The 12824-nt window shown below is 40.1% G+C and overlaps 1 protein-coding gene across 2 annotated transcripts in view; it reads right to left on the reverse strand.

The window, feature by feature from the left end:
* Positions 1 to 3682: 3682 nt before the first annotated feature.
* LOC137628841 (centrosomal protein of 19 kDa-like) overlaps positions 3683 to 12824 on the reverse strand; it is a 54241-nt gene continuing 45099 nt past the window's right edge. For both annotated transcript variants that reach the window (XM_068360085.1, XM_068360084.1), the window contains exons 3-4: positions 6343 to 6504; positions 3683 to 5423 (exon numbers count right to left, since the gene is read on the reverse strand). In XM_068360085.1, coding sequence (XP_068216186.1) covers positions 5271 to 5423; positions 6343 to 6504 — 315 coding nt within the window. In that variant the 3' untranslated portion in view covers positions 3683 to 5270. The remainder of the gene's footprint in view (positions 5424 to 6342; positions 6505 to 12824) is intronic.

Raw genomic sequence — 12824 nt, forward strand, 5'->3', positions numbered from 1 at the left:
ACTTACGTCAGACACGGACAATGAGTCCTGCTCTTATTTCACTCTTCTTAGGAAGACTTTATTTCTAACGGCTATGGTCTCAGGTGCTAGAATCTCAGAACTAGCAGCTCTCTCACGTAACCCGGAAAACATAGATTTCCTCCCTTCAGGTGAAGTACTTCTTTCTCCAGACAGAGCTTTCCCAGCTAAAAATGAGGACCCGCAAAATAGGTGGTCCCCTTGGAAGATTATCTCTCTTCCCCAGGATCCTTCTCTGTGTCCAGTCACTACTCTCAGGGCCTTTTTAGCTAACCTAAATTTTTAGCCGAGTACATGCTTCAGAAGCTAGTCAAGAAACACAGTCATATGAGTACAATTAGGAAATTTTAAAATACTTCATTGTCCCAAATTTCAAGTACAGAAACTTTATATCAGATGAACAAAATAAAATTAATAAGGGTATATGACCTCAGAGAAAGTTTAATATCAAGGAACTCATGGTGTCAGTACTGTGATGACCATGCTGTACTGTATAAAAGAGATCATTATTATTATTATTACTGGCTAAGCTACAACCCTAGTTGGAAAAGCAAGATGCTATAAACCCAAAGGAAAAATAGCCCAGTGAGGAAAGGGAATAAATAAACGATATGAGAAGTAATGAACAAATAAAATCTTTTATAAACAATAACATCATCTAAAACAGACATTTCATATATAAACTATAAAAAGACTTATTTCGGCCTGTTTAGCATAAAAACATTTGCTGCAAGTTTGAACTTCTGAAGTTCTACTGATTCAACTACCCGATTAGGAAGATCATTGCACAACTTGGTCACACCTGGAATAAAACTTCTAGAATACTGTGCAGTATTGAGCCTGACTATTTGAATTAACTGCATGCCAGTATTACGAACTGGATTGAACTGTCCGGGAAGATCTGAATGTAAAGGATCGTCAGAATTATGAAAAATCTTATGCAACATGCATAACAAACTAATTGAACAACGGTGCCAGAGATTAATATCTAGATCAGGAATAAGAAATTAATAGACGATAAGTTCTTGTTCAACAAATTAAGATGAGAATCAGCAGCTGAAGACCAGACAGGACAATACTCAAAACAAGGTAGAATGAAACAATTAAAACAACTGTTTCAGAAGAGATTAATCACTGAAAATCTTAAAAGACTTTCTCAATAAGCCATTTTTTGTGCAATTGAAGAAGACACAAATCTAATGTATTTCTCAAAAGTAAATTTGCTGTCAAGAATCACACCTAAAATTTTAAAAGTCATACAAAGTTAAAGAAACATTATCAATGCCGTGATCCAGATGTTGAGGAGTCACTATCCTCGACCTACTTACAATTCTACTTTGAATTTTGTTAGGATTCAACTTCATGCCCCATAATTTGCACCATGCACTAATTTTACCTAGATCTCTATTTAGGGATTCTGCAACCCCAGATCTACAATCAGATGGAACTGTTGCCTTTGAATGAGTTTGGGACAACCTTTCTCTTTATTTTCTTGAATATAGTTTGACACTTTTAAGATGTTATCATTAAGAAATTTCATACGTATCTATAGATAGAATTTTGACCATTTTCAGTGTATCAAATAAAATCTTGAATTGTAATATCCACACTAGCACATTACCACACACTTTTGAGTGAGCCTGTACTTATGGGTACCAGCATAGATAGGGAAAATCTCAGTATTATAATTATTACAGTCTAAGCTATAGTCCTAGTTGGAAAAGCAAGATGCTCCAACAGGGTAAAGAAGCCCAGTGTGGAAAGGAAACAAGAAAATAAATAGATTATAAGGGAAGTTATAAGCAATCAAAATAAAATGTCTTAAGAACAGTATGAGCAGACTTAGTGTTGATCAATTATTCGGTCCTCTGTTGTACTTGACATAGTTGTATAATTTACGGTTTTCACACGCCCCTGATGTATACACGACACCCACAAGGTGCTCGAGCGAGGGTAGTAACCTCTGCATTCCATGCTTTTATCTTTCTCTGGTATATTTGGAAGATTTTTATCAGAAAAGTGTAAAGAAGGACCTTTTCACCGGGCGTCACAGGTCTCTCCCCAGAAATAGATTTTCCCTTCGTCAAAATCCCTTTTAAATACTTATTTAATATATAACTATTTCCTTGGATTCTAAGCATTTGTTTCAACTTGTATGTTCGCATACACTACAGTGCGTTTCGTAGGATGAAATTGGTTCAAGGCGTCACAGGTTCTGAAATTTCAATTACTGTACTGTACTATACAGTATAAAGAATATATAACAACCTTTTCAAGAAGCACATTAATGGGTAAATAAAAGAGACAAACACATGTCTGAAGTTTGATTTGGCATCATGGCTAGAAATGAACGATTATATCAGACACTTTTATTGTTGACTTAATGTTATGAATGCACTACAGTCATCGTTAACCTATGATTTTGAGGTAACCTACACGATTCTACATGAAGTCTGACTATATATGAGCTTCCCTTGGAGCTATTAGTGCACTTTAAATTGACCAAGGATTAGAAATATTTATTATGAATAAACCCTTCAAACTCTTCCTATAAATAGGTTATATTGGCTGAGTGGCCTGGCTAGACAATTTATTAATACTGTAGTATGTAATAATAATCCATAAAACTTTGGTGAATTTTTTCCACAGCATATGCTGTACCTGCTACTCCTCTCAAAGTTTAGTGCCTCATTATATTTAAATTTTGTGCCAATATAAAAACACTTAGCTGTCAATGATTTATCATTAAAACAATATCACTGACATGCAAATATATATGAAGTACATACATTCCTTAGAAAAACTTATTGTGATAAAATCATTCCTCTTCTTCACAACAGTGTAATTTTATACTGTAAACAAATAATAATCATAAAAAGTGTTTTTATCATTTTATTGTAATAGCAAAACTGCCTTTCTTTACTGTGCAAAGTTGTGTAAAAATAGCATATTTTCAGTGTTTATTGATGACACTATTAACAATTTCTTACGTTACATAAAACTACATTTCATTTTTGTTCTTAAAGGCTACAAGGGCAGTTAAGGCATTGAATAAAGTTGCATACAAAAACAGCAGTCAAAATATGGTATGCTGTAGTTTTGCTATGCAAATTATGCACTACATGTAACAAGTGTAATAGAGTACAGTATGAGATATTTCAGTGCAGAGTATACCAAAATGATGCAGATTTAAACTTGAGGTAAAAATCTACATATTGTACATTAACATGACTAGACATCTGACTTTTGATTTACTACGGGTTTCAAGTTAAAAGAGTAAGGAACTTCCAGTTAACATACTTATATTATTGCGTATCTCCAAAGACAGTTACACAATCTGATCTAAAATTCCAAGGATAGGCTGCTTTTCTTGAAGGCATGTCTGCATATCCCCTTTTGGCCTTCTACTTTAGGTATTTTTCTGCCTCTTTTCTTCACTATTGCTATATGAGTGTTACGTTTTCTCCCAGTTTAATGGCTGGCTGCTTTTCTTGGAGGCATGTCTGCATATCCCCTTTTAGCTTTCTACTTTAGCTATGTTCCTGCTTCTTTTCTTTCCCTATTGCTATAGGAGTGTTACGTTTTCTCCCAGTTTAATGGCTAGCTGCTTTTCTTGGAGGCATGTCTGCATGTCCCCTTTTAGCTTTCTACTTTAGCTATGTCCCTGGTTCTTTTCTTCCCTATTGCTATATGAGTGTTACGTTTTCTCCCAGTTTAATGGCTGGCTGCTTTTCTTGGAGGCATGTCTGCATGTCCCCTTTTAGCTTTCTACTTTAGCTATGTTCCTGGTTCTTTTCTTCCCTATTGCTATACGAGTGTTACGTTTTCTCCCAGTTTAATGGCTGGCTGCTTTTCTTGGAGGCATGTCTGCATGTCCCCTTTTAGCCTTTTACTTTAGCTATGTCCCTGGTTCTTTTCTTCCCTATTGCTATACGAGTGTTACGTTTTCTCCCAGTTTAATGGCTGGCTGCTTTTCTTGGAGGCATGTCTGCATGTCCCCTTTTAGCCTTTTACTTTAGCTATGTTCCTGGTTCTTTTCTTCCCTATTGCTATACGAGTGTTACGTTTTCTCCCAGTTTAATGGCTGGCTGCTTTTCTTGGAGGCATGTCTGCATGTCCCCTTTTAGCCTTTTACTTTAGCTGTTCCTGCTTCTTTTCTTTCCCTATTGCTATATGAGTGTTACGCTTTCTCCCAGTTTAATGGCTGGCTGCTTTTCTTGGAGGCATGTCTGCATGTCCCCTTTTAGCCTTTTACGTTAGCTATATTCCTGCTTCTTTTCTTCCCTATTGCTATATAAGTGTTAAGTTTTCTCCCAGTTTAATGGTTTAAAGGCTGCTCATGAATGACAGAGGTAAGGAACAGTCACAATGCCCTAGAGACTGACCATATGTTTGTGAAATCAGCACCCAAGCTCCCTCTCTCCACTCAAGCTACGACCAAGGTGGGCCAGACATTGTTTTGAATGGACCCCCTGGGCCATACACAATAGCAAAAATATAACGCCTGTGTATTCCATACACTGTAATGCTTTATTTATATTATCAGTGCAGGAGCGAGAGATAAAAAAAAGCAACAGCATTACAGTGTACGAGCGTTTATGAAATACACAGGGTTATAAATCTATAAAATCTTAGATGAGCAATATGAACATTAAAATTCACTTGGTATCCTACTCCAAATATAGTCATAGAGGATGGTGTGATGCTAAGCATTAAGTTAATCACATTGTTTTAAAATAACAAATAATTGAGCATATGAAACCTACTGGACAAGGAATGTTATGAGCTACCTGTAATACTAAGGTGAAGCAAATGAAAGGAAATATTTCTAACTTCTAGGACAAAATTGATAAGATTATTTTCACATTGAATGTTCTGAAATAGCGATTCCTGCCACCATGAATTGGAAAATGTGAATAAGTTCATTTTCAAGTTCAATGCTATGAAATAAAAAAAAAAAATTTCCACATTGACCAATAATGTTAAATTTGAATGGCTATAAATAAGTTGATTTTAGCTTTGTTTCAAAAGATGAGAAATACAAAGAATAAAATCTCTGAACTACTGTACAGCAAAGAGTAATACAGTAGTGTACCTACAAAACGTAGTCTAAATATCAACAATACACCTGAACTTTCTTACCTTCAGCACAATTTGTTCCTGATCCAATTGGCTCAAGAATAGACATACTGTATCTGACCAAGAATATTTAATGAATGAATGAACAAAATTCCACCTAATGCTCTTCATCGTTAAGACCAGAAGTCATCCTCTTGCGATCCTCCTTCGGGTGAGTCCCAACCAGCTTCTGCTTTATCATCACAGGAAAAATCCACCTGTTTGTCGTACTTGTAGTCTGGGTCGCCCGGTTTTACCTGGTTCTTCTCAAAGCTGTTTTCCATAATCTTGAACAAAAATAAATGTAGCTGCTCAGCGATTGGTTTCAGATTCATTTTCTTGTCATAATTTTTTTTTTTTTTGGTATTAATTCTACAATGAACGCAAGTACTTAAAAATATGTGCTGGCATACAACTTGATTAGCAACTTCTATAAAATAAGTTGGGGCCAAAAACAAATCACTGGTTTACAAGTACTCGCTGCTACTTAATTTTAATCAGAATAAGCAGTTTGTATATAATTCACTTATCATGCAATATTCTAATAAATGGCCTTGTGTATTATCAAGCAAGAGAACTTGAATTTCCGTAAGAGTGAGGTGTAAATTACTGTAAATCTATGACTTAGACAGATCAACTAGTACATGTTAACTTGAAATTATGTCATGAGCACTTCAAATGATACATGTTAACTTGAAAGTAGGTCATGAGCAGTTTATCTCTTCCTTTTTAAGCCCATTTTATTCAAGAGAACTGACTTTATTCAAACTGGAAGAGGATTTCTTCAACACATTTTATACAGCAGGAACTTGTTAATCATACCAAATTTATAATGAAAAAAATATTAATCCTGAGAGGAGGAGACTTCCAACAGAAAAGGTACATAAAAAGCAAGTTATATTACATGAAATTATGTACTATATAAATTTTGCATTAGTTTATTATGTAATCAATGTTAATACAGTTTCTTTGGAGGGTCAGAAAAAAATTATCTGTGGAAAATCTCATTGCGACTAGTTATGGGCATCATATTACAGAACTTTTCTTTTATTACTAATTTCAAGTTTATTTTTTGTGCTACAATGCTGATTATGGTGTCAATTTGAGGATGGATATTTATATTCTATAAATTTCCCTATTTTAAGGATGAAAGATTTATATAAGAGTGGGAACTAAAAGCATTCTTCAGTGATAGAAAAAACTCACCTTTTTCTTTTTTGCTAACTCCTCCTCACTCACTTTGTTGAGATCTTGGTCTGGATCAACCTCATATTCTTTCGTTACAGCAACAACAGCTTCATCAATAGTTTGTCCTTTCTGAACTTCTTGTAAGATGCGAAGCATCTTTTCTACTTTTAGCTCGGATACCTTAATAAAAGAAGAAAAAAGGGAAATATTAGTGGTATCTAATCATCACAGCAAAATGCCTTTCATGACATAAGGGACTATATAAAGTTTGTTACTACAAATACAAATAAACTTACCTTGCATGTCTATCTTCATTTCTAATATCATATGAATTCTATTTCTATCTTTTTCTTGCTGCTTTAAATAAAGTTCTATAAAGTTAAATGTTAAATTAAAGAAAAAAAAATATTTTGGTGTTTAGTTAGGATAACGATGATGGTTCTTATAGGATGTCATATGCAGATTCTGATCGAACTGCAATTATACACCCCTGATTTATTAGGTAAAGGACCAATGCTCTTTAATGTTAAAAAATGTTATTTTCATTAGTAAAATAAATTTTTGAATATACTTACCCGATAATCATGTAGCTGTCAACTCCGTTGCCCGACAGAATTCTACGGAAGGGATACGCCAGCGATCGCTATACAAGAGGGGGGTGTACTCACAAGCGCCACCTGTGGCCAGGTACTGCAGTACTTCTTGTTGACACCACTTCAATTTTTCCTCGGTCCACTGGTTCTCTATGGGGAGGAAGGGTGGGTCAATTAAATCATGATTATCGGGTAAGTATATTCAAAAATTTATTTTACTAATGAAAATAACATTTTTCAATATTAAACTTACCCGATAATCATGTAGCTGATTCACACCCAGGGAGGTGGGTGAAAACCAGTGTACATGACTATAAGATAGCTAAGTATCCCGTATTTCATATAATCAGTTATTCAAAATAACAATGAAATAATAAGTACCTGGTAAGGAAGTCGACTTGAACCATTACTCTGCCTTTAATAAGTTCGTCTTCCTTACTGAGCGCAGCGTTCCTCTTAGGAGGCTGAACAACTCTAAGGAGCTAAAGTATATAGGGCTGCAACCCATACTAAAGGACCTCATCACAACCTTTAACCTCGGCGCTTCTCAAGAAAGAATTGACCACCCGCCAAATCAACAAGGATGTGGAAGGCTTCTTAGCCGACCGTACAACCCATAAAAAGTATTCAAGAGAAAGGTTAAAAGGTTATGGGATTATGGGAATGTAGTGGCTGAGCCCTCGCCTACTACTGCATTCGTTGCTACGAATGGTCCCAGGGTGTAGCAGTACTCGTAAAGAGACTGGACATCTTTGAGATAGAATGATGCGAACACTGACTTGCTTCTCCAATAGGTTGCATCCATAACACTCTGCAGAGAACGGTTCTGTTTGAAGGCCACTGAGGTAGCCACAGCTCCCACTTCATGTGTCCTTACCTTCAGCAAAGCAAGGTCTTCTTCCTTCAGATGAGAAAGTGCTTCCCTAATCAGAAGCCTGAATAGTAAGAAACTGAGTTCTTAGACCTTGGAAAAGAAGGTTTCTTGATAGCACACCATAAGGCTTCTGATTGTCCTCGTAAAGGTTAAGACCTTTTTAGATAGTACCTAAGAGCTCTAACTGGGCAAAGTACTCTCTCCAGTTCATTCCCCACCAAGTTGGACAGGCTTGGGATCTCGAACGACTTAGGCCAAGGACGTGAAGGAAGCTCGTTTAGCAAAAACCGAGCTGCAAGGAACATGTAGCCGTTTCAGATGTGAAAACAATGATCCTGCTGAAGGCGTGGATCTCACTTACTCTTTTAGCTGTTGTCAAGCACACGAGGAAAAGAGTTTTTAATGTGAGGTCCTAAAAAGAGGCTGATTGGAGAGGTTCAAATCTTGATGACATAAGGAACCTTAGGACCACGTCTAGATTCCAGCCTGGAGTGGACAACCGACGTTCCTTTGAGGTCTCAAAAGACCTAGGGAGGTCCTGTAGATCTTTGTTGGTGGAAAGATCCAAGCCTCTGTGGCGGAAAACCGCTGCCAACATATTTCTGTAACCCTTGATCGTAGGAGCTGAAAGGGATCTTACTTTCCTTAGATGTAACAGGAAGTCAGCAAACTGGGTTACAGTGGTACTGGTTGAGGAAAATGCATTGGTCTTGTACCAGCTACGGAAGACTTCCCCTTGAGACTGATAGATTCTGAGAGTGGATGTTCTCCTTGCTCTGGCAATCGCTCTGGCTGCCTCCTTCGAAAAGCCCCTAGCTCTTGAGAGTCTTTCGAAAGTCTGAAGGCAGTCAGACGAAGAGCGTGGAGGTTTGGGTGTACCTTCTTTACGTGAGGTTGACGTAGAAGGTTCACTCCTAGAGGAAGAGTCCTGGGAATGTCGACCAGCCATTGCAGTACCTCTATGAACCATTCTCTCGCGGGCCAGAGCGGAGCCAACCAACGTCAGCCGTGTCCCTTTGCGAGAGGAGAACTTCTGAAGTACCCTGTTGACAATCTTGAACGGCGGGAATGCATACAGGTCGAGATGGGACCAATCCAGCAGAAAAGCATCCACGTGAACTGCTGCTGGGTCTGGAATCGGAGAACAATACAACAGGAGTCTCTAGGTTATCGAGGTAGCGAACAGATCTATGGTTGGCTGACCCCACAGGGCCCAAAGTCTGCTGCAAACATTCTTGTGAAGGGTCCACTCTGTGGGGATGACCTGACCCTTCCGGCTGAGGCGATCTGCCATGACATTCATACCGCCCTGAATGAACCTCGTTAGCAGCGTGAGCTTTCGATCTTTTGACCAGATGAGTTGGTCCCTTGCGATCTAGAACAACTTCCACGAAAGAGTCCCTCCCTGCTTGAAGATGTAAGCCAGGGCTGTGGTGTTGTCAGAGTCCACCTCCACCACCTTGTTAAGCTGGAGGGACTTGAAGTTTATCAAGGCCAGAAGAACCGCCAACAACTCCTTGCAATTGATGTGAAGTGTCCTTTGCTCCTGATTCCATGTTCCCGAGCATTCCTGTCCGTCCAAAGTCGCACCCCAGCCCGTGTCTGATGCGTCCGAGAGGAGATGGCGGTCGGGTTTCTGAACAGCCAAAGGTAGACTTCCTTGAGAAGAAAGCTGTTCTTACACCACGCGAGAGAAGACCTCCTCTCTTCGGAAACAGGAACTGAGACCGTCTCTAGCGTCATGTCCTTTATCCAGTGAGCAGCTAGATGATACTGAAGGGGGGGGGGGGTGGAGGTGGAGTCTCCCTAACACGATGAACAGGGCCAGCGATGAAAGTGTCCCTGTTAGACTCATCCACTACCTGACTGAGCATCGGTTCCTTCTCAGCATGCTTTGGATGCATTCAAGGGCTTGGAAGATCCTTGGGGCCGACGGAAAAGCCCGAAAAGCTCGACTCAGAAGATCCATACCCAGGTAGACAAAGGACTGGGATGGGACGAGTTGAAACTCCTCAAAATTGACCAGGAGGCCCAGTTCCTTGGTCAGATCCATAGTCCATCTGAGAATCTCCAGACAGCGACGACTTGTGGGAGCTCTTAAAAGCCAGTCGTCTGACGGAGCCGGACACAAGATCATGGTACTGCTGCACAGTCTGTGGACTGTCAACCATGGGGAAGCGAGGAAGTACAGTGACAACCCGAAGCTGTCTAGACTGTCTGGGACGTACAGACAACTCCTTATCGGGTTGCTGAGGTTGCCGCACTGCGTCACAACAAGTCACTTCTGCTGGTTGTTGAACGTCTTCCCAGTGACACACTGACTCCGTAAACAAAAAATCCTCTAACAAGGACTAAGCTTGGACTGCATGTCTTGCAACACAGCTCAAGGTCTATGGGAGCAGGTGTGGTAACAGACGGGGTTAGCGACTGAAGTGGAACCATTACCTTCCCTGGAAGCATGTTATGCTTAAATAAAAGTCCATAGGAGGCTACGCAGCTAAAGGCTCCTCTCCAAATGACAGAGTCCTCAAGGGAATATCAGAAGGAGGGAGAAAAGCACTTTCTCATCTACAGGGACCATATCCGAGAAAAGCTAAGTTCTCTCAGTGAGGGTTTCACTGGTGCAAAAGCAGCAGACTAGAAGGCAACGTTATGAAACTGCTTGACAGTCTAGTGAGTTGGCAACAACCAAAGAAGTGTGACTGAGAAGCATGCGGTAAGGTATGCAGAGCATGCTGTATGCAGAGCATGCTGTATGCAGAGCATGCTGTATGTAGAGCATGCTGTAAGGTAAGCAGAGCATGTTGCATGGCGTGTAACATTTCTCAGAAATTCCATGACCAGTGCTAGATTGAGTAATATCGCATTACTGTCCATTGAAAGTGCACGTGCCGAGGGAATTGATTTAGACTGTTTTGTTGAGGAATGATAGCCGGCATGATAATCGTAGAATTAAGCAGAAAATAAATTTCTACCTCATACTTGGGATCGAACGCTAGCCCCTTCTAATGAAAGGCCAGGTCGAAACCAACCATGCCACGAGAGCCCATTGCACTAAATATACGTACTATAATCTACTTCACCTCAGGAAAGGGAAACTCGCCCTGTTGGCAACACTGCATTATTTCATGCATGCTTGCATGGGGTTTTAATATCAACATAATATTTACATTACATTCATAACTCATGATTCATTTGTTTTGAAGATATTTTGCCATATTTTGCGATTTTGTTAAAAATATATTGCAAGGAATATATATATTTTTTTTATTAAGTAATACGAATAACCTCCATTATCATAATGTTTGTGTAGGCATACGTGTATATGACTACAAATGCAAGTTATGAAAGTAATGAGGTGTTATTATTGTCATTTGTTATTCAAAGTTGAATGGGAAGAGGCTCAAGTTGAGGAGAAAGTGGCAGATGCATGCGTTGAGGTGGCTGACTCATAGCATGAGCTTCCTGTCTCGAGCGTTGCGCTTGCTGCAAGGGTTGCGGATGCGCAGTAGCAGGTTCCTGAGGAGCGAGTTGAGGTTCCTGAGGTGTGAGCTGCGAGAGTTGAGGTAGTGGCTGCGCAGAACGCAGTTCCTGTCTCGCGAGTTGAGGTTCCTGAGGTGCTAGCCTCAAGAGTTGAGGCTCTCGCCTTGAGGAGAGTTGAGGTCGCTGCAGCGAGAGCTGAGGTGGCTGCCTCATGAATGGAAGAGGTTGTCGTACCTCAAGAGGTTGTTGCCTCGATGGTCTAACCGCAAGAGGAAGTAAGGCATAAGACTCCTGCTCCCATTGTTGAGGTTGTCTTAAGGAAGGTTGAGGTTGCTGCACACCGCTGGAAACAGGCAACTCAGAACGCGGTAAGGTAGCCTGAGGAACCTCAACTTCGTACGCCTGGCAGACTGAACTGCGGTGAGGCGGAGCGCTCGCAGGAGGAGGTGTAACCTTCTCAGCCTGAAACTCTCGCATTAAGACCGCAAGCTGAGACTGCATGGACTGCAGCAAAGTCATTTTGGGGTCAGCAGACGCTAAGGTCTGTTGAGGCAAAGCCTTAACAGAAGATGAGGCCTGTTGAGGCATCGCCTTACCTCTCTTAGGAGGTGTGCAGTCACCTGATGACAGCGGAGAGACAGCTAATCCAATGACTGCATCCAGGTTGTAGCACTCTTGAGGTCTGGACTCTACGTTTAAGAGGTCTTGAGACCTGAGTCCAGCGTTTTCTCCCCGACATTTCTTCTGCAGACGAACAAAATACGGGCTCAATCGTCTGCGGGTGGGAGTGACGGTCTCTGTTAGACACGCCCGCAACCACCGAGGATACTTCTGTGCGCCGATCAAGGCCTGCCGAACCCTTTTGCCCTTCGACATTGCTTCTCCCCTGGGCTTGGGAGCTTGCAAGAGGTCCCGGACTGGGAGGACGACTGGCACGCACAGAAGTACCCTCACGCACAACACTGACACACTTTGCGCTAATCACTTAACACTTTAGATTTTCTGTTTGCACTTATTTCACTGAACTCGAAACTTTAAGTGGTAAGAACCTGAAACACGCAATTCTATCCTTCCTTAAAAGTTAGTAATTGCGAAAACAGAATTACAATGTAACAGAAAAATCTAATGAAAGATAAATAATTCAGTGGCTGGAAAGAGACTAAACACTAGATCAAATAAACTACGTTTAAAATCTCTCACCGCATAAAGCTTGAGAACAAGAATAAAACTCTAGAAACGTTTACCTTCTTCCCCTAAAGAGACTAGGGAGAAGAGCAAAAACGATAACAACGTTACTCGCTTGAACGAAACGTTTATCCAGCTCTCTCTCCCTCCGTCTCTATCTCTCTCTCTCTCTCTCTCTTGACTTAGAACCTGAGAGAAGAGCCCAATCATATATATCGGTAAAACATATTATTGTTAAGGGAAAAAACTGAAATATTTCCCAAATAAAAGGTTCCTTTATTAGAATTAAAACCATTAAGCTAAGAAAGAATGAACAAAACGCTAGAAACGGTTACTCTTACTGCAACGTGACACCGTGAAAATTC

This window comes from Palaemon carinicauda, chromosome 36 (genome assembly GCF_036898095.1).
Source record: "Palaemon carinicauda isolate YSFRI2023 chromosome 36, ASM3689809v2, whole genome shotgun sequence".
In the NCBI taxonomy this organism is placed as follows: domain Eukaryota; kingdom Metazoa; phylum Arthropoda; class Malacostraca; order Decapoda; family Palaemonidae; genus Palaemon; species Palaemon carinicauda.